This window comes from Poecilia formosa, unplaced genomic scaffold (genome assembly GCF_000485575.1).
Source record: "Poecilia formosa unplaced genomic scaffold, Poecilia_formosa-5.1.2 Scaffold38, whole genome shotgun sequence".
In the NCBI taxonomy this organism is placed as follows: Eukaryota; Metazoa; Chordata; class Actinopteri; order Cyprinodontiformes; family Poeciliidae; genus Poecilia; species Poecilia formosa.
The window spans coordinates 1,842,161-1,860,522 of record NW_006799977.1 but is presented as its reverse complement, the minus strand read 5'-3'; the positions used below and the strand labels follow the sequence as shown (position 1 = coordinate 1,860,522).

Below are 18,362 nucleotides of genomic sequence, written 5' to 3'. Positions count from 1 at the left end.
CAAAGTTTTAAATGTGATTCCAAGATTAGAGTCCAAAGTCCAAATTATGGATTGATCAGACTAAATTGCTTTCTGTCACGATGTTTGGGGCGAGTTTTTGTAAGAATTCAACTTAGAAAAAGTTGAGGTCTTATATCATACTGACAAAGCAGTGTCATGTTTACACTTGACTGGAATACTCTTTAAGTTCCCCTTCAGATATTCCAATGTACTAGTTTGCCAGCATGTTATACAGAAAGAAAAAATATTTTACTGTGCTGTCAGTCACACTTCCTCTTTTGCCATGCTTGCCGCTGTTAAAAGCTGAAGAGAAAATTGCTTGTGGATGGAGCTGAAGTTGAGTCCGTTGAGTTTTTTTTATGTACTTACTGCAGTCTGTCTGTCTGCACTGCACCTAAGTAAACAAAGCTAACAAACCGTGTATTATGGTTGTGTGTCCCAATATAAAAACTTTTTTTTGCATAAACAAATATTGGTTTCGTGCAACCAGCATGAATTTCTAACTGAAGTAGCCATCTCTTAGGGTGAATGTATGCAGAAAATCCCTATGAAGTGCTACCTATAAGAAGATTGAATATTAATTTTAAAGAACTGTCTACTGGCTAACTGATTTCCTATTGGTTATGTATATACAAGTAATGTGTCTTCAGATCAATGCTGGAACTGTGACCTTGAGGCCATGGATATTAACCTTTTGTAATCTTGTCAATGTATGAGGAAAAAAAAGAAAGGCTGCCCATAAAGGTTTCTTATCCTTTCTGTGGTACGTGTCATTGACTGTCTGCTTTACAGCTGTCAAGTCAGCAGTCTTCCTCATGACTGTACAGCCCATAGTATAATATGATTCTAAAAAAAACAGTCTGTGTCATTTTGGAGTAGTATGATTTTCTGAGAAATTGAATTATGGGCTTTTATTAGAAAAGCTTAAAATATATAACTGTGTAAAATATCAGTTTCATTTTTTAAATTAATTACTAAACTAACTTTCTAATTTGATTTTAATTTGCCAAGATCCACATGTACATTGGAAAATAAGAACAATCGCACTGTTAGAAGTAGCCATAGTTAAATAAAAGTTAATTCACCATAAAACAAGCACAACAAATAAAGCCTAACCTGGTTTTCAGATTATCAGTATTATTGTTTTTAACCTGGAATTTTTGTCTTTTCTTTAAGATTCTATTTTAAGAACTGGCATGGCACCACAGAAGGAGAGTCTCCAGTTTGGAGACACTGCCTCAATAAACTCAGAGGACAGAGCCCACAGAAAACACCAGAGGGAACGCCGCTGCTTGACGTTGGTTCCCTTGAATACCTTTATTTCCAGGTGTGTGCTGAGAAGGTTTAGCTTTTACACAAGTCATCATTTTTAACTTATCTAGTTTGATCCTTTCTGTTCTCATGTCCAATTTTAACCTCTTCCTGTTTTTTTTGTTGTTGGTTGGTGTTCTTGTACGAATGGTGTCAGATTTAATTCTAACACTGGTCATGTTTGTTTTTGCACAGTGCCAACATGATTTTCAAACGGGCAAGGCTCCCCTGAGGGCAGCCCAGTCAGAAGCCGAGCAACATGAGATAGAAAATGAATGTTTGGGCATGGCCGTGCTTGCCATTACTCACTATGCCAAGGACATCGGTATACCCTTTTCAGCAGCTTCCCGTGAGATGAGGTAATATCCGATACTCAATGTACAAGCATATGAAATTTGTTCTTTCTTTATACCTCACTTTTCCTAAGACAGTTGACATTTATTTACCATGTTTCCTAAGATAAAACAGGAGATTTGCACAGGTAAGTTAAAATATTCTTTTTATCTTAATCCCACCAGTTACAAGCGTTTCATCCCGGAGTCACTGAACTCCATCATAAAGCAGCGGAACATCCTGACCCGCATCCGCATCAGCAACGTGTTCAAGAAATTCCTTGCTGAATTCAATACCCAAACAGTTGGGGAGAGCAACATCACCTGCTATGATCTGAAGATCAAATACCTGGCCACCATGGAGGGGCTGACCAGCAGAATGGGCTGCGAGCTCTTTGAGCCTGTCTCCCTGGTTATAACACAAGAGAAGGAGCTCTCCAATGGAGGTTACTATGGTAAGAATTCATGTAATTTTATCATCAAAGAAAATCCAAGAAAGCACAATTGCTACCTGGCTTCAACTCGTACTTATAGAGTAAAGACTTATCTTTTTCACTCTGGAGGAAAGCATTCAATATTTTTTCTTACAAACAAAAGGCTTTTATCATGGGGCGTTTTATACTACCTGCTGTGTCAGTTTCTACTTGTTTAAGGGACATTTTAAAAAGCTTTTCATTTTAGTATAATTTCTTTGAGATGTACTCAGTTTGTCATAAGAAATGTGGTAATGTACTTCTATTAAATTATATTTAACAGTTCTAGGACAATTAGAGGTATTTTAGTTTACACTTTGATAATTTGTCATGTTTCATAAAGGTTAAGCGACAAATTAACCTTTATTTGTCGGTTAATTTGTAAATTAAAAGCATAAAATGAGATTAATAAATACAAAAAAAAATTATCATGAAATTGGTAAATGTTTAAATCATTTTATTTAATAGACAATGTATAAAACATGTCATCAAATTATTAAATGCAAACTAGTTTAGTCTTAGTGTGAGGATAAATTAGTGGTGTGAACCTAGTTCAATAAACATTTAAATAAATGACCTAATTTATTTATTTAATGTATGGTACATTTAATTACCATACATGACAAAAATTGAATTACATGTAATTAATGAGCTCTTTTATGCATAGTTTATTGATATAGGTTGAATTCAGCTGAACAAATTCAGTTGAATATTTGAAGTACTGAATGGTTTGAATGGTCAAAATATCTATTTTATTATGAACCCAACCTGACTCTCTTTATTTACAAAATCTTTGTACCTGAAGACAAATAAAACATTTGGAAAAATATATGGTTTTGTACATATATTTGTAATATATTTTGTATATATTTACACATTTAAACATTTTGTTTCCAGGGTACTATAACCAGAGCCAGCTGCAGACAAAATGTCAGAATCAGAACTTGGAGGCAAGCAGTGACATGCAAGTTCTTGTCATTGGCACCACCGGCATTTCCTGGAGGCAAAAACCAGCAGCTGTGAGTAAACACAAACAAAACAGGGATCTCTTGTTTTATGAGTGGGTGTGTCTTAACCATAGGGCTGCAATGATTGAAATATTTTGTAAGTACACTATGTTGCCATTAATATGATTGAATTCAAGTGCTTTCATCACTTCAAATGCTGCAGGTGTAACCCAGACATGTAGTGGTATACCACCATACGACATGTGGAGGCTGAGGGTCATGATGCCCAGAGGTCACCAACCTTTATTCTAGCTAAATCGGTAGCTACAGAAGTTAGACATGGCCCTTTTCTTCTAGAGATAGTAATTTTTAATGTTTCAGCATGCCAAGACATTCTGAACATTACTCTGGGGTTATGCTGCTTCCTGTTCAAGCATGATAGCCATGTTTGACTATGGTACCAGTTTGTTTTTATTGTGGGAAAAGGAAAAGACTTCAGGATCCTGACCTCAGCCTGATCTGACACCGCTTGGATAAATTAGATTGGAAATTGCAAGCAAGGCCTTTTTCTAAATCACCAGTGTTTGTCCTCACAAATCCAGACTTTTGGCAATATAGTGTATCTGATTAATTTAAGAGTAGATGTTTATTGATATCAGTCCAATTATTTCTTCAAAATCAATGCTATGATCGAAATCTCAGTGGCAAGTGAGTGAAATAAAATAAGAACATTATAATGCCTTATGCTGACATTGACTTAAGCATGTTTACTCTTCCCCGTCCCCCCATTCTGATTGTGTATTAGGTGAATCCTATATTTCAATGTGGTTCTAGTTAATCTTGAGTGGACAAAATTACTGCTTTGGATTCTTAGCTTTGTGCTTTCAAACCTAAGAAACAGAAGGAATGTTTCTCTGTACCAACCCCAGTTGGCATAGTGTATAATAGCGTTTCCCAAGCCTGGTCCTCGAGGCACACTGCCCTCCATGTTTTAGTTGTTTTTCTGCTTCAGTACACAGTTTAATTGAGGGGTGATTAACAACATTTGACTGAACTGCAATCATTTGAATCAGGCGTGTTAAAACTGGGAATCATCTAAAACATGCAGGGCAGGGTGCCTAGAGGATTGAGGATTGGGAAAAACTGGTTTGTAATACAGACTTTTAAGCCATTTGCATGTTAATGGACTTCAATTTAGAAAATGGCATAATACAATGGCTTAAATCAGGACACTTCTAATGAACCAACAGCTAAAGATTTAGTTGATACTTTCCCTTAATTGGGCAAACAGTCCAGCTGTAGACATTATATTGGTGTCATTGACCAAAGTTGTTGATTTGCAGAATGTTATTACCGAATAAAAAGCTATTTTTAAGCCATGTTGAATTTGTGAAACAGGTGCCAGTGATGCCCAAAGACAAAAGCAAGTCGAAGAGCAAGCAGGATGAAAAACAGAAGAACAGGAATAAGGAGACGGATGATGGCTGGGTGGTTTTTTGTGATTTCCATATGATCACACACACAGTCATCAAAGAGACAACAGTCACGATCATGAGACAAGACAACAAGAAGATGGTGAGACCAATACACAAACACATCTGTGAAGTATTGTATACTACACATAAACAAGGTTTTATGTACTTATGACTAATGCCCAACAAGTTCCCTAAAGTTAATTTAATTTGGTTATTAAATTCTTGAAACTTAAAACTTGTTTTGATTCATCACATACAGACATATTTCAACTTTTTGTTTATGTTTGTAGCTCACAGCTAATACAAAACCCCAAAACCAGTTTCCAGGAAATTGGAATAAGTCTTTTTCCAAAAGAGGGAGAGGACTGAACTGTCACTTCCCCGTTTCCCAGTCTTAAGTTAATGGAGACCCAGAGATTGTTTGAGGAGCCTTTTCATCTGGTCGTGTTGTTCCACTGAGATTTATCACATTTTATGTATCTGTATCGTTTCTCTGACGGTAGCAGTACACACAGTTTGTGTCCTGGGTTGGTGGAATCAGCGGCAATACAATCGACCTTCCTTTGCAGTCTGCCAGTGTATATTAGATCCAGGTTGAGTAGCTGACTCCTCACGATCCACTGGGCAGTTTTCACCACCCAGGCCAAATTCTTTTTTTCCTCGACTGTGCAGTTGTCGTACCGCACAGTCATGCTGAGGCAGAAGATTCTCTCAATCACGGCTCTGTAGAAGTTCTTTAGCAACAGAGCGGGAAGTCCAGTGGTTTTCAATTTCCTGAGGAAGAAGAGTCTTTGCTGGGCCTTCCTCTTCAGAAAAGGGGTGTTCAGTGACCAGGTCAGGTCTCTGAAAATTAAAATTAAGATTTCATTATCTGTAGGCAATAATTGGTAAATTATTAGAATTTACATTTTGTAAATGTTGTGTGTTTAGAAATTGTATTAAATTGGGGTTGTAATCCACTCCTTATTATGTTTCCCCTGCAAATGTGCACAAAACTTTTTTGATATTGTGGTAATATCAAAAAAGTTTTGTTGTATTTCGCAAAACTTTGCAGATTTGCGAAATACTAAAATTCCGATACGCTGAAAACCACCTCACCATTACTCAAAAACTTTTCATTGAAAAAGGTTTTTTCATCCAGCAAATTTATTTTCATAAGTCCAGTTTGAGCAATTTTTACGTTCAATAGAAACACAGCAAATTACTACGGAGTCTCCTCCCACAACATCCCTAACAGCCCCATGCTGGACTAATGTGAAAGATGAGTCCAAGCAGTTATTGGTTAAAGACAGTTTAAAGCAGTGTTTCTCAACCCTGGTCCTCACCGCCCCCCTGTCCTGCATGTTTTAGGGATTTCTCTTCTGCCACACACCTGAATTGTATCTCTGGGTGATTAACAGGCTTCTGTAGTACTTGGTGCTCATGCAATCATTTGAATCAGTTGTTCGGGAATAGAGGAAAGGCACATCTAAAACATGCAGAGTAGGAGGGTGGTGCGGACCAGGGTTGAGAAACACTGGTTTTAAGCTTGCATCCTGTGGCCAACTGCAAGTGATGACTAACAGTGATGTCAGAATTCCTCCTAAAATGACTTTGGACTGAGTAACATTTAGCCTCCATGAAAATGATACTTAAGGAGTGCCTGATGGATATTGTCTTCACTTCCATTAAAATACCAATTAATTCTTTTTCCCTCCAGGAACTCCAACTGCTGTCAAGGGCTGAAGCCCTGTCCTTTGTGGCACTTGTTGATGGGTATTTCAGGTTAATTGTGGATGCCCACCATTACCTGTGCAAGGAGGTGGCACCTGCCCTGGTGGTGCAGAACACAGAGACTGGTTGCCATGGACCCATCTGGTTTGTATTATTTTTGTTAATTAGCGTATACTAACCACACTTTTATTGAATATGGTGTTTGTACGTCTTTGAGCTTGATGCTTGTGTTTTCCTGTACAGCGAGAGATAAAACACTGTAACATTAAGTCAGTCTAAAGTGAAGAAAATACCCACAATGTAGCAGATAAAATTTGTATTCCTTCTTTTTTTTTTTTTTTTTTGCAAAGACTTACTTCAGTCAGTTTTTACTGTAATAATATACTGCACTTGAAAGAAATGTTTTTACTTTATTCACTTAATTCTACAAAACCACTTCAGACTGATTTCAGTGAATATAATTAAGTCTGTTTTTCTCCTTCTCCAGTACTGAATATGCCGTCCAAAAGCTGCGACAGGAGGGCAATGAGGAAGGAACCTACATACTGCGCTGGAGCTGTACTGAGTACAACTTCATCATCATCACTGTGGTCTGTCATGAGGTAGTGTAAACCCTCCATGACATTTAGAAGAATTTCTCTGATTCTGTCCTTGGTTTATTTTTTTTTTTTTATGGTGTATGAAAAGTTTTTAGAATAATATGCAGGGTTGTCATAATACTAAAATTTTAAACTTGATACAGATACAAAGAAAACCTAAAGTTGGGAATTCACTGTAAAAAATTTTCACTAATGCAGATGTTTTTGGGATTGGGTGGAGTGTAGCTTACGAGAACCTTTTGAGCTTCCAATCAGCAATTGTACAGTCACACAAAAATTCATGGAAAGTTTAAAAAGAGGAATTGCCTTTTAATACCTTTACAAAAATAAAAACAGGATGTTTATTTTTTAATTAGATATACTTTCTCATCTAATCGTTTACTTTTCAAATTTTTACTTTCCTTTTGCATCTTACGCATTTTGGTCTCATCTTTCTCAGTTTTTCCTCATAAAGGTTAAATTATTAATACATTTTCTTCTAGTCTATTTTTCTCTCCGTTTCAATCTGTGTAGCTTTGTTTGATCCTAATTTACTATGTCCCATTTCTATCCAGATTGACAGCTTCACTATCCAGTATAAGAACTTCCAGATTGAGGTGGACTCTGATGGCTACCGCCTGTATGGAACGGACACATCGCGGCCCACCTTGAAGGAGCTGCTGGAGCACCTGGAGCGTCAGTGTCTCCACACCGACAACATGCAGTTCCAGCTCAGGCGCTGCTGCCCTCCACAGCCAAGGGGTAAAAAAAAAAGATAAATGCACTTTAATGGCCGAGCAAGGGGAGTCGGTACAAAATACAAAGTTACTGATCTCATAGCAAACCTTGAAATGTAAAACAAAGTTAAAGCAATTTCAATTATAGCTTCACCTCCTCATCAAGTGCATAAATGTTCTTAATTTCAGAACTTCAGTGATGTCATTAAAGTTCAGATGAAGCACTTCTGAAGCTTATAGTCAACCCTGATGATATATTTTTAATCCGATGGATTAAATTACATTTTTGGAGCATTGACTGAAACTTCTGCAGAAAAGTCTGTTTGGCTGCGAAGTCAGAACCAGGAGACTTTTTGTAATTTCATAGTGGTTTACATCTGGATTTACCACGTCTGACTAGGGTGGGACAATAAATCAAAAACAACATATTTTGCACTAGACACTTAATCAATATCAATAGATGATCCATCTAATAGAATATTCAATATATAAAATATTCACTGAACTCCAATCCAGAACCGCACAGCATTCTGGGGTATGTAGGGTTTGCTCAACCTCTCACAGTGAACAAAGCAAGGTGGGTGGCATCAACTAACTTACTCACTCTTTGGTTACCTAGCAACAACCTGTTGAGTAGCATGCACAGTAGCAGTTTCAGGTTTCACCGTCATGCCTAAAAACTGCTTAATAGCAGAACAATGGCTCATGAGGAAACTGGATAAAACACGAAAGTTCATGCCACCAATTTGGCAGTATTTCAGATATTTAAAAAAAAAACTAGTTAACTCCATATCAACTGATATCATAGCTTATATTGTGATAGATTTTCAGCCATATTATCCAACGTTATGTCAAACTTTTTCTGGTGCAGAATTCTAACGCATGTATCACATCAGTGACATAAGTCAGATGAAGTGCAACATCAGGTATGTGTTTGAAGTAGTGCCATATATAGAAGTGGCACTAATCATTTTTTTTTCTAGGTAAAACGACCGGAATTTTGTCTTTGTCTCACCTCTACATAATACTTTTACCCAGAAGGCATTTAGTTTGTCCACACAAAATATTTCTTTAAGGGGAGCCTTTGTTACTGGCATCTGAAAGGCAAATGACATGCATTAAAAAAAAAGTTACAATTAGCAATATTTATTATTGAATATATGTACATTTTAGTCTTGGAAACCATTGTCTTTAGATGTTTTATGCAACCTGTTTAACACTTCCTTCTCTAAATAGAGGCAGAATAGCTGCAGCAGAGTAACATTCATCTTTGCTCTGTGGTTACATGTATAGCATACTGCACAACTCGAACATGTCAACCTCGCACATGTGTAGCGCTATGATTTCTACCGACGCAAGCCAGAATGTGGACCTGCTCTTAAGGCGTAGGTGTGCTTGAGTTGGGGTAAGGGAAACGGTGTTGGCAGTGTCTGTGAAATGGTGTCAGGGAGGAAGAGAGTTGTAAAATGTGGGTTTCCGTAACCAAACAGGCACTCTTGTTTACACAGGGAAAGAAATAGAGCCATGTCTGTATAAGTGTGCCGAGGTGTTTGTTCAGGTAGGTGTGGCGTTGATTATTATCACAATGCACGTCAGTAAGCTGATACATCTGCTTCAGTGGAAGATAAAAGATCTGGTCTGTATTGTTTTCTGGGTTCATTTATACTGTTACACAATGGGCTCACTCGAACCATAGCCCACTGATACAGTATGCCCACATCCTGAGAGTATTCTTTGCTTTTACTTGTGTTGAAGTATCGTAAACATGAAATGAAAAAAAAGAGCTATTCTGTTGTCTATAGCACATATGTGTATGTTTTAAGTAATGCCAGTTCTCAATAGAAGATTATTGAGTGAGCGCAGCAGAGTGTGTGTCTTATTTGATGGTGGATCTGGGTGCATGTTGTTTTTTGAGTTTGCATGAAACCCAGATTGCATGTCACCGACTTCTTTAACAAGTTGCTAAAGGAGTGCAGACGCCCCCTCTGCCTTCCCACACACACCCCTCACTTGAACCACAAGTTGTTGGTTTTGTCACAACATTAGCAACCCACATTGCACACACACCGTCATATAGTACATAAACAAATACTCATTTTCACTGTCTGCTCATGTGTAGAAGTATACAGAAAGTGCATCAGGTTTAATAGCTGAACATTAATATCTGTTCTTGTCATAGTTTGTTTTGCCACATGTAAACACAGCACTGCTGCTTTTATTCACAGCTTCATGTATTAGCTGCTGAGTCTTTATTTTATACCTAGATGTTTTGAAAGATGCAGATAGTGTTGGCAGGTTTTATTCTTACTGCCTGAATGCAGCACATACATTTCAAACCAGGCCACAGTTTTGACAATACCATCACCATGGTAACAAGACAGGAAGAAGTGAAGGATTAACCAACACAGATCTCCAGGCTTTCATCCAAATCGAAAACTTTGTTCAACAATGAGATCAACAGTTGCTTTGTGCTGTTCATAGTTCTCTAACAGACATTGTTTTTTTTGTTGTTTTTTTGTTACAGAAATTTCTAACCTTCTTGTGGTTACCAAGGAGAGAGCTTCCATCTGTCAGCCAACAAAGCATGAGAGGGAGCTCTGCATCTTCCACCGCATTCCCAAGGAGGACATTGAGCAGGTACATTTTCTGTTTGTCTCTTATTATTGCAGAGTGATGCTAATACATTAGCATGTTGCTTCCTGTGTTCATCATCTACAGTGCCTTACAAATATAGATATGTTGTCTGTAAAATCATTTAGAAAACCATTTATTCTTTTTCTTCTGCTTCATAATTATGGAATATTTGTGTTTGTATACCACGCAAAATTCCAGTTAGTATGTTGAAGTTTTTGCATCCAGTTGTAAATATACTTAAATATAACACAATAGCACCAGAAATACAGATTTTAATTAATAACTCATAACTTTGTAATACAACTTAAAATTCTCACCTTTGAATTAATAACACAAAACATTATCTTGCATGCTAGAATATAAAAAAAAAATAGCAAGATACTTTGGATGCAGCTTCTTTCTGACCTCTGAACTGTCTGTGCTCCATGTTGTGTTAACCAGGAGGAGCACCTGGGCGTTGGTACAAAAACCAACATATACCTGGGCACTCTGAGGGTCAAAAATGAGGAAGATGAAGATGCAGGTTACACATCTTTCCAGGAGGTCAAGGTCGTCCTGAAGGTGCTTGGTTCTGGACACAGGGACATTTCTCTGGTGAGACTCACTTTCATACCCATTAGCTTGTCGGAACACATTTTAAAACGTGATAATGTCTATTGTTCTTATGATAAAAGCTGAAATGTTTCAAATAATTATTAGTTAAAGTCTTCAGCCTGCTGCACCGTTGTTGAAACATGTTTCTCTCTCTGATAACAGGCCTTCTTCGAAACAGCCAACATGATGCGACAAGTGTCTCACAAACACATCGTGCTGCTCTATGGCGTGTGTGTTCGTCATCAGGAGAGTAAGTGCTGTTCAGCTGCTCGATTGAGTTTGAGATTTTTATGATGCAGAGGTTTAACCTCGTGACACGTCTCTTTCTGTCAAAAGATATCATGGTGGAAGAATATGTCCAGCTAGGACCGCTAGATGTGTTTATCAGGAGACAACAGAGTCCACTGAGCACCAGGTGGAAATTCCAGGTGGCCAAACAGCTGGCCTCCGCTCTTAGCTACCTGGTAAGCAGAAACCTTTATTTTCCCCTTAATTGGTATTTAAATGCATGGTATGATGCTGTGTTTACCCCACATGTGATTTCAGTGTGCAGAAAAACAATAATTGAAAAAGAAAATAATTATGTCACTTCCTGCTGAGTGGGGTGGTCTTGAAGCTAAACAAGGACAACTTATGTAACAATTTAATATATAGTTTTGCAGTCTAAACTAAAAATTTTAATTAAAGATGTCAGAAAAAGACCCCAGATCTGAACAAATCTGTGACTTTTATTCTGAATTTAAGAGAAACTGGCTTTTTTTAAGAGCAGAAGCTTCGAGTTTTAGCAATGACATCTTGGCGACATTTTGTTTCTGCCTAATAAATGTTTTTTGTCATTGTGTGTATTTTAGGAAGACAAAAAGCTGGTCCACGGCTTTGTTTGTGCCAAGAACATTCTGCTTGCCAGAGACGGACTGGATGAAGAGGAGGGAGAGCCCTTCATCAAGCTCAGCGACCCAGGAATACCAATAACGGTGCTCTCCAGGGAGGGTGAGCAAGAAGCACAGGCGACCTCATTTTCACTTTTGTTACAATGCAAATCACAAAGTTGCAAAATAGCTGCCATGGAACTGTTTGCATCAACTTCCTCTTTGTCAGCTGTACATGAAAGCAGAATTGAAAAAAGCAGAAAGGCTGTAGTGAAGTTAGGATGAACTAGGGTGAAATTCATTATTGAGTACTAACTGAGAAGTCCAAGACCCTGAGATACTGAAACGAAATTCTAATTCCTCAATAACACCGGCTGGTTTTAATCTTTCCACGAAACACAAGAAAACAAAGCACAGTCAAAGGTTTCTGTGAGTATAAAGATTCACATTTGTCTCTTAATCATTCCATCTCATTGAGCAGATTTCAACCAGAGACTGTAACTTGTTTTGTTTTAATCTGTGCAAAGTCAAACTAAGATGGATACGTCTCAAATTGCACAATTCCCCTCGTGTAGCAGCTTCTTGTTTCTGTTCGTCTATCTGAGCTGGAAGTTGTTTGATGGCGGCTGCTGCGGCTGCTCAGATGGATCTGACTCAACCACAGGACAAACTGGAAACGTCTCAGTGTAGACGCGCCCGTGGGAATACCCCTCCCCCCAGCGCTGTTTGTTCTCAGAAATCTTTACCATTTCTTCCATTCCTCTCTCTATCACTTTGCTGATCAGCTGGTCTTCCCGTTCCACATCGATGTGCTTGTCCATAGATTTAATTGAAATCGATGCGTAATGTGCTCAGAGACTCTTTGGGAGCACTCTTCCCTACTTCCCACTAATCTGATTGCTTTCTTCTGGCTCTTAAGATGTTTTCTTCTCTTTCACTGGTTTTCCATCTTTCTCTCTTTTCCCATCTTCTCATTTAAGTTATGGATTTGTGGAGCTAAAAAGACGGCTGTGGATGTCAGATTAGTGGAGCGTTTTTCCAGTAATGCTGAAATTTATCAACCAAACAATGCCAATTCAACAGTTTAAGCTAGCTTCCCACACAGCATTTCCTCCTCACATTAAGAGAAAGTATTGCTTCACACCAAGTACGACAGACCATGACAGGAGCCCACATGAGCACTGAACTTTTGTTTGCGTTAAAAGCTGTCCTGTTAATTCACCTTTTCTTACAGAACCAATCTTAATAATACACATTCTTTATTTTTACACTGAATCAATTTTAAGGAAGTAGAAAATTACATATTACTGTCTAGACATGCTTTACAGTGGCTGTGAAAACACTTGTTGGGTTGAACTGAGTGATATACTGATGTACAGATGTAATCTTATAAACTCTAGAAGAGATTTTGCAGTTTCTTTTTTTTAAGGATTTTTCAGCTCTAGTGGACTTTATTTCACAGTAAACTGACAGGAAAGTGGGTTGTAAGAGAGGAGGAAGAGATACGACAAAGGTCATCAGGCCAAGACTTGAACCCATGACGGCCACGTCAACAACTGAGGCCTCCGCATTTGTGTCACGTCCTCTATACCCAGCGCCCTTTTGATTTTTTGTTTTTAAATATGATTAGCTCTAAGCTGCATGTAAAAGCAGGTTGTTGGTTTTCTCAATTATTAATGTAGCATCTAGAGTTGTCCTGGTATTATTTCTTCAGATGCCAAACAGAGGAACCCTTATACTCTAATCTATCTTATTAAAATTCATCCTAGGTATATGTGGATCAACATTAATCACAGTATCATCTGAAATAAATTTATTGATTCAACTCAGTTTCAAAAAGTAAATTCTTAATTATATATATTTGTTCCACACAAAATAATACCACCAATAAAGACCCAGAATTCACTTTCTGATGGCGAACTGCAAAGTATGTCCAGGATGCAGATAGTACTTGGTCAGAGCCGCTTTTACATGAAAAACTGCATTAATGCAGCTTGGCCGGGAGGCGATCAGTTGTCAGTTCTGCTGAGGTGTTAAAGACGCTTTAATAGCGCCTTCAACTTGTCTGCATTGGTGGCTCTTCCTCTTGACAATACTCATATTCTCTATTGAATTTAGGTCAGGTGAACTTCCTGGCCAACCAGATATTTATACTTTAAGCTGTAAGTGGTCTGGGTACGTACCAGGTACTGCTGGGGAAATAAAAAATAGCATCTCTTCAATGCCTTGTGCTTGCTAAAGTGCTGACTTTGGAGCTGATAAGAGGGAAGAGTTACAGGAGCAAATGACATGGCTTCCTAAATCAACTCTTAACCAGGCTTTGGAATCTTGATGCTCAAAACTGAAGAATATGCTGGTCCTTTTGCTCCCTAGCTCAGCAAAAACACTTCTTAAATTGTTTGTATAGTAGCTTAACACCAGGAATGTGACAGTTCTGGGTATGATACATCTAGAGGAATGGATTCCAACTTACGAATGTCTTACACAACCCTGAAAGGATTCGATTCTTAGTAATCTCTGTTGCTTATGCACATTTTCCTTCTAGCAGTTTTCCTTCTCCTAAACTTTCCATTAACTTACTTGAACATGACTGTTTTTTTTTTATGCATTTTGTCTGTAGCCTTCCTTATAGATGGTGTTAGTCAGTCTGTCTGGTTAGCAGTCTTCATAGCATTATTTCTGTCTATTTGTTCATATAGCTCTTATGTAATACTTATATCTTTCTATAGTTTAATGTGAATGTCAGTAAAGCAAGCAGAAACAAACACTGTGATCATCCTAAAAGCGTTGGTCCAACAGGATTTTGGCTTTGTGTGTGCAGAATGTGTGCATCGCATCCCATGGATTGCTCCTGAATGTGTGAGGAACACGTCAGAATTGAGCGTGGCGGCTGATAAGTGGGGGTTCGGTACCACCCTGTGGGAGATCTGTTACGATGGAGAGGTTCCTCTCAAAGAGAAGAAGCTGACGGAGGTAAATGAACACAAAAACGGCTCACAATCAGATTCCTACTTGATTTTTCCTGAGTTCTTACAGAGAAACTGATCCCCTTTCCTTCCTTCCATAATTTGTGGTGAGCAGAAGGAGAGGTTTTATGAAGCTGAATTCCAGTTGGCCACCCCAGACTACAAGGAGCTTGCTGAACTCATGACCCGCTGCATGAACTATGACCCCAAGAAGAGACCCTTCTTCAGGGCTATCGTCAGAGACTTGGATGTACTAGAAGAAAAAAGTATGTCTGATAAGTTTCACTTAATCTATATTTATTGTGTTTACATATGAACTCAAACCCTTTTGTTTTTGCATTTCAACATCAGGTCGGGTTTTATTATCTGTTATGTAAGATTAGAAAAGGTTTAATAAAACTAAGCTGTGGAGACCAAACCAACACATTCAGGCTGTATTTTTAACCTATGAAATCCGACCTGGATGTTATGCGCGGTTTGTCTCTCACGTAGCAGCAGCAGCCTCAGATATAGAGAGAGTTGTTTACTCGCTCAGATGTTCATGAGGAAGTTCACTGGGTACATTACCAGTGATCTGCCCCTCCTTGGGCCCCACAGAAACTCACTTCAGTCCATTCTTCCACCTAGTGGCTGCTTCTGTATACTGCAGTCTGTCTTGGTAACCAAACAACATAAAACAATTATTTTTCTGTTTAAACATATTAAAAACCCTGCTAATCATTTTATTCTAACATAAATATTGACTTTTATTTCTTTTAGACATTCAGCATCACAACTTGTTTATATAATTTGCTTTAAGTATCATAGTAGCCAATGACAGGGAAACTAGTGCAAGCAAACAGTTACATAACCACAAAAAATTCTAGTGAAAAACATAACAGTCGACCACAATAGACTTCCTATTACGCAACTATGCATATGTTGAACAAACTCATTTCACACAGATGGATATGTGTTGCTGTTGCTCGGCAGCAAGAGGGTCTTGGATTCAAATCCCAGTCTGGGTCCTTTCTGTTTACTCTCCTGTGTGTGTATGTGTTTGTGTATGTGTTTGCGTATGTGTGTGTGCGTGTTTGTGTTTGTGTGTGTGTGTGTGTGTGTGTTCTCTCCGGGTACTCTGGTTTCGTTCCGCAGTCCAAAAATATGACTGCTCTCTAATTAGTCCTCAGGTGTGTTGAAATGGGCTTCCTCAGGACACAATAAGGAATTGTGATTTATCTTCTTTTTTTTTTTTTTATTACTACCTTCCACACCTTAACTGGATTTATTTATTTTGTTCAAATGGAACCACCAGTGGAGAAAATAGTAACAGTAAGAATCCCCACAATATTGTCAACTTGTTCAACCATCAGAATTTAATGTTGTTGTGATAAATCTGATCTAAATGATACAAGAAATCATTTTTAATAACTTTTTAAAAAAATGTCTGTAATTAAATTTACTAAGAGTTATTATTGACTACTTACACACAGACTGATGTTTTCAAGTCTTTATTTCTGTTAATGGCGACTTTTTGCTTTCAGCTAACGAAAACACAGAAAAAAGAAGCACATACTGGAGAAATAGGGGCTTAATGAAAAGTATTTTTAATGCCTGCTTAAAGTTTAATTTTAATCAAAGATATTTTTCCTTTCCTCAGGTCCATTCATCAAACCATGTCCAATACAGCCGGTGGACCCGACTGTATTTGAAACCAGATTCCTGAGGAAGATCAGAGAACTTGGAGAGGTAAACAAAAGCTTTATGTTTTATCAATTGTTGTCTTGATATTCTTGACAATTATGCAACGATTTACAAAGACAAACAGAACAGCTAATTAATGCTGTTGTATCTTATTTTCTGCTTACTAACGTCAGAAAGCAGTGTATAATTTCGTTTTTTACCTTAAAAAAAAAGCTTAGAAAATATCAGAGAATTTATTTCTTAATATTACTCATATTGAGTTGAAAGCTGTTCTCGTGCCTTTTTCTTAAAAGATAAAAAGTGTTCATGCTCTCCACTCACAGGGTCACTTCGGTAAGGTGGAGTTGTGTCGCTACGACCCTCGGGGAGACCGAACGGGTGAAATGGTGGCGGTGAAGTCCTTGAAGCCCGAGAACGGCGAGGAGCAGAGCAACAACCTCCTGAAAGAGATCGAGATCCTAAAGGCTCTTTATCATGAAAACATCGTCAAATACAAAGGCATCAGCCAGGAAGAAGGTGCTGCGCAACACAAATACAGACATGACACAAAACTGTACAAAAAATATTTACATGTTTCATCTAACATAAAAAAAAGTCTTTATCCAGCAGTATTGGCTTCATCTGGTTTAAATTCTGTACAAAAAAGTATTTTTTGCTATTTAGTTAATCAATCAAATAATGATCAGATCAACCCTACTCTGTATTAAGTCAAGCAGAAAGGACTGGGCTTTTCCATCCTTTGATACAAATATTAAATTGTTCATTTACATCTTGGACTGTATTTTAATGTTCTATATAAAAATACAAGGCTTAAGTGGTTGAATGGAAAAAATCCAAAGAACGTGCCGGCTTTTTATTCAATTAATCATCAGAATAAACAATAGGATAATCGATTACCAAAATAATCAGAAGTCACACCTCTACAGAGCATAATGTTGAATTAAAGGTAAAGTCGTTTTACCTGGATGTGTTTAGGTGTATCATAATAAAAAGTGACAACCACATGTCAGATGTTTTTTTTTTTTTTTTCTCATCTTTGATTCATTTTCCTACCACTGCACGATTATGTACTACTTTGTGTTTGATTTCTAGGTGGAAAGACCATCAAGCTGATAATGGAGTATCTTCCACTGGGCAGTTTGAAGGAGTATCTTCCCAGATACAAGAGCCAGACCAGCCTTGGCACCCTGCTAAGCTACTGTATCCAGATATGTCGGGTAATACAATCTTTACTCCTGGGACCTTTTGTCATGTCAGATTATTCAGTCTCAAGTTGCTAAAGACTTTCTTGTTTATGTTTTATGTGTGTGTGTGTTTTGTTTTTTTTAGGGCATGGATTATTTGGGATCTCGGAACTACATCCACCGCGACTTGGCAGCCCGAAATGTGCTGGTGGAAAAAGAAGGCATGGTGAAGATCGGAGATTTTGGCCTCACAAAAAGCCTCAAGGAAAACAACGGTTATTACACGGTCAAGGACGAAAACGACAGCCCCGTCTTCTGGTTAGTTGAGAACAAAGATGACTAGCGAACATGTTTTTTTTTTTTCTTTTAAATGACTTTACATATGAATAACAAACCTCTTTTAACCCATTTTCTGTGTTTCAGGTATGCTCCTGAGTGTCTGACTCAGTGCAAGTTTTACCTCGCTTCAGATGTCTGGTCCTTCGGTGTGACCATGTATGAAATCATCACCTACTGCGATTCGTCCAAAAGCCCAATGACGGTCAGTGTTCCCTGTTTCTACTCAGATGATTCTACATTAAAACACATGTACATTCATACTCAATCAACTGTATTTGTCTGTGCATTGCCCACATAGTTATTTGCCTGTGGCAGATGGCACAATTCTTCGGCCAATAAAAGCAGATGACGCGTTTTACTAGAAGCAATCCAAGCAGCAATCTGTGCCAACGTTGCAAGTCTAGTTTATTATGGAGATCCATCACTGACATCACACTTTTATCTGTGGATGATGTTGAGAACCAAACTGAAGAACAGAGGAAGCTTTATGGACAGTTATTTAATAAAATAGGTTTTCATAATTTCCC

The 18,362-nt window shown here is 38.0% G+C and overlaps 1 protein-coding gene across 1 annotated transcript in view; it reads left to right on the top strand.

The window, feature by feature from the left end:
- Positions 1–18,362, top strand: part of jak1 (Janus kinase 1) — a 32,209-nt gene that overhangs the window by 10,833 nt on the left and 3,014 nt on the right. Inside the window, exons 4-23 of the mRNA XM_007550870.2 lie at positions 1,177–1,327; positions 1,507–1,670; positions 1,830–2,098; positions 3,014–3,135; positions 4,462–4,638; positions 6,238–6,395; positions 6,739–6,853; positions 7,405–7,591; positions 10,091–10,203; positions 10,642–10,794; positions 10,957–11,044; positions 11,131–11,258; positions 11,646–11,784; positions 14,485–14,636; positions 14,745–14,895; positions 16,269–16,357; positions 16,636–16,828; positions 17,405–17,529; positions 17,642–17,814; positions 17,920–18,037. Coding sequence (XP_007550932.1) covers positions 1,177–1,327; positions 1,507–1,670; positions 1,830–2,098; positions 3,014–3,135; positions 4,462–4,638; positions 6,238–6,395; positions 6,739–6,853; positions 7,405–7,591; positions 10,091–10,203; positions 10,642–10,794; positions 10,957–11,044; positions 11,131–11,258; positions 11,646–11,784; positions 14,485–14,636; positions 14,745–14,895; positions 16,269–16,357; positions 16,636–16,828; positions 17,405–17,529; positions 17,642–17,814; positions 17,920–18,037 — 2,965 coding nt within the window. The remainder of the gene's footprint in view (positions 1–1,176; positions 1,328–1,506; positions 1,671–1,829; positions 2,099–3,013; positions 3,136–4,461; positions 4,639–6,237; positions 6,396–6,738; positions 6,854–7,404; positions 7,592–10,090; positions 10,204–10,641; positions 10,795–10,956; positions 11,045–11,130; positions 11,259–11,645; positions 11,785–14,484; positions 14,637–14,744; positions 14,896–16,268; positions 16,358–16,635; positions 16,829–17,404; positions 17,530–17,641; positions 17,815–17,919; positions 18,038–18,362) is intronic.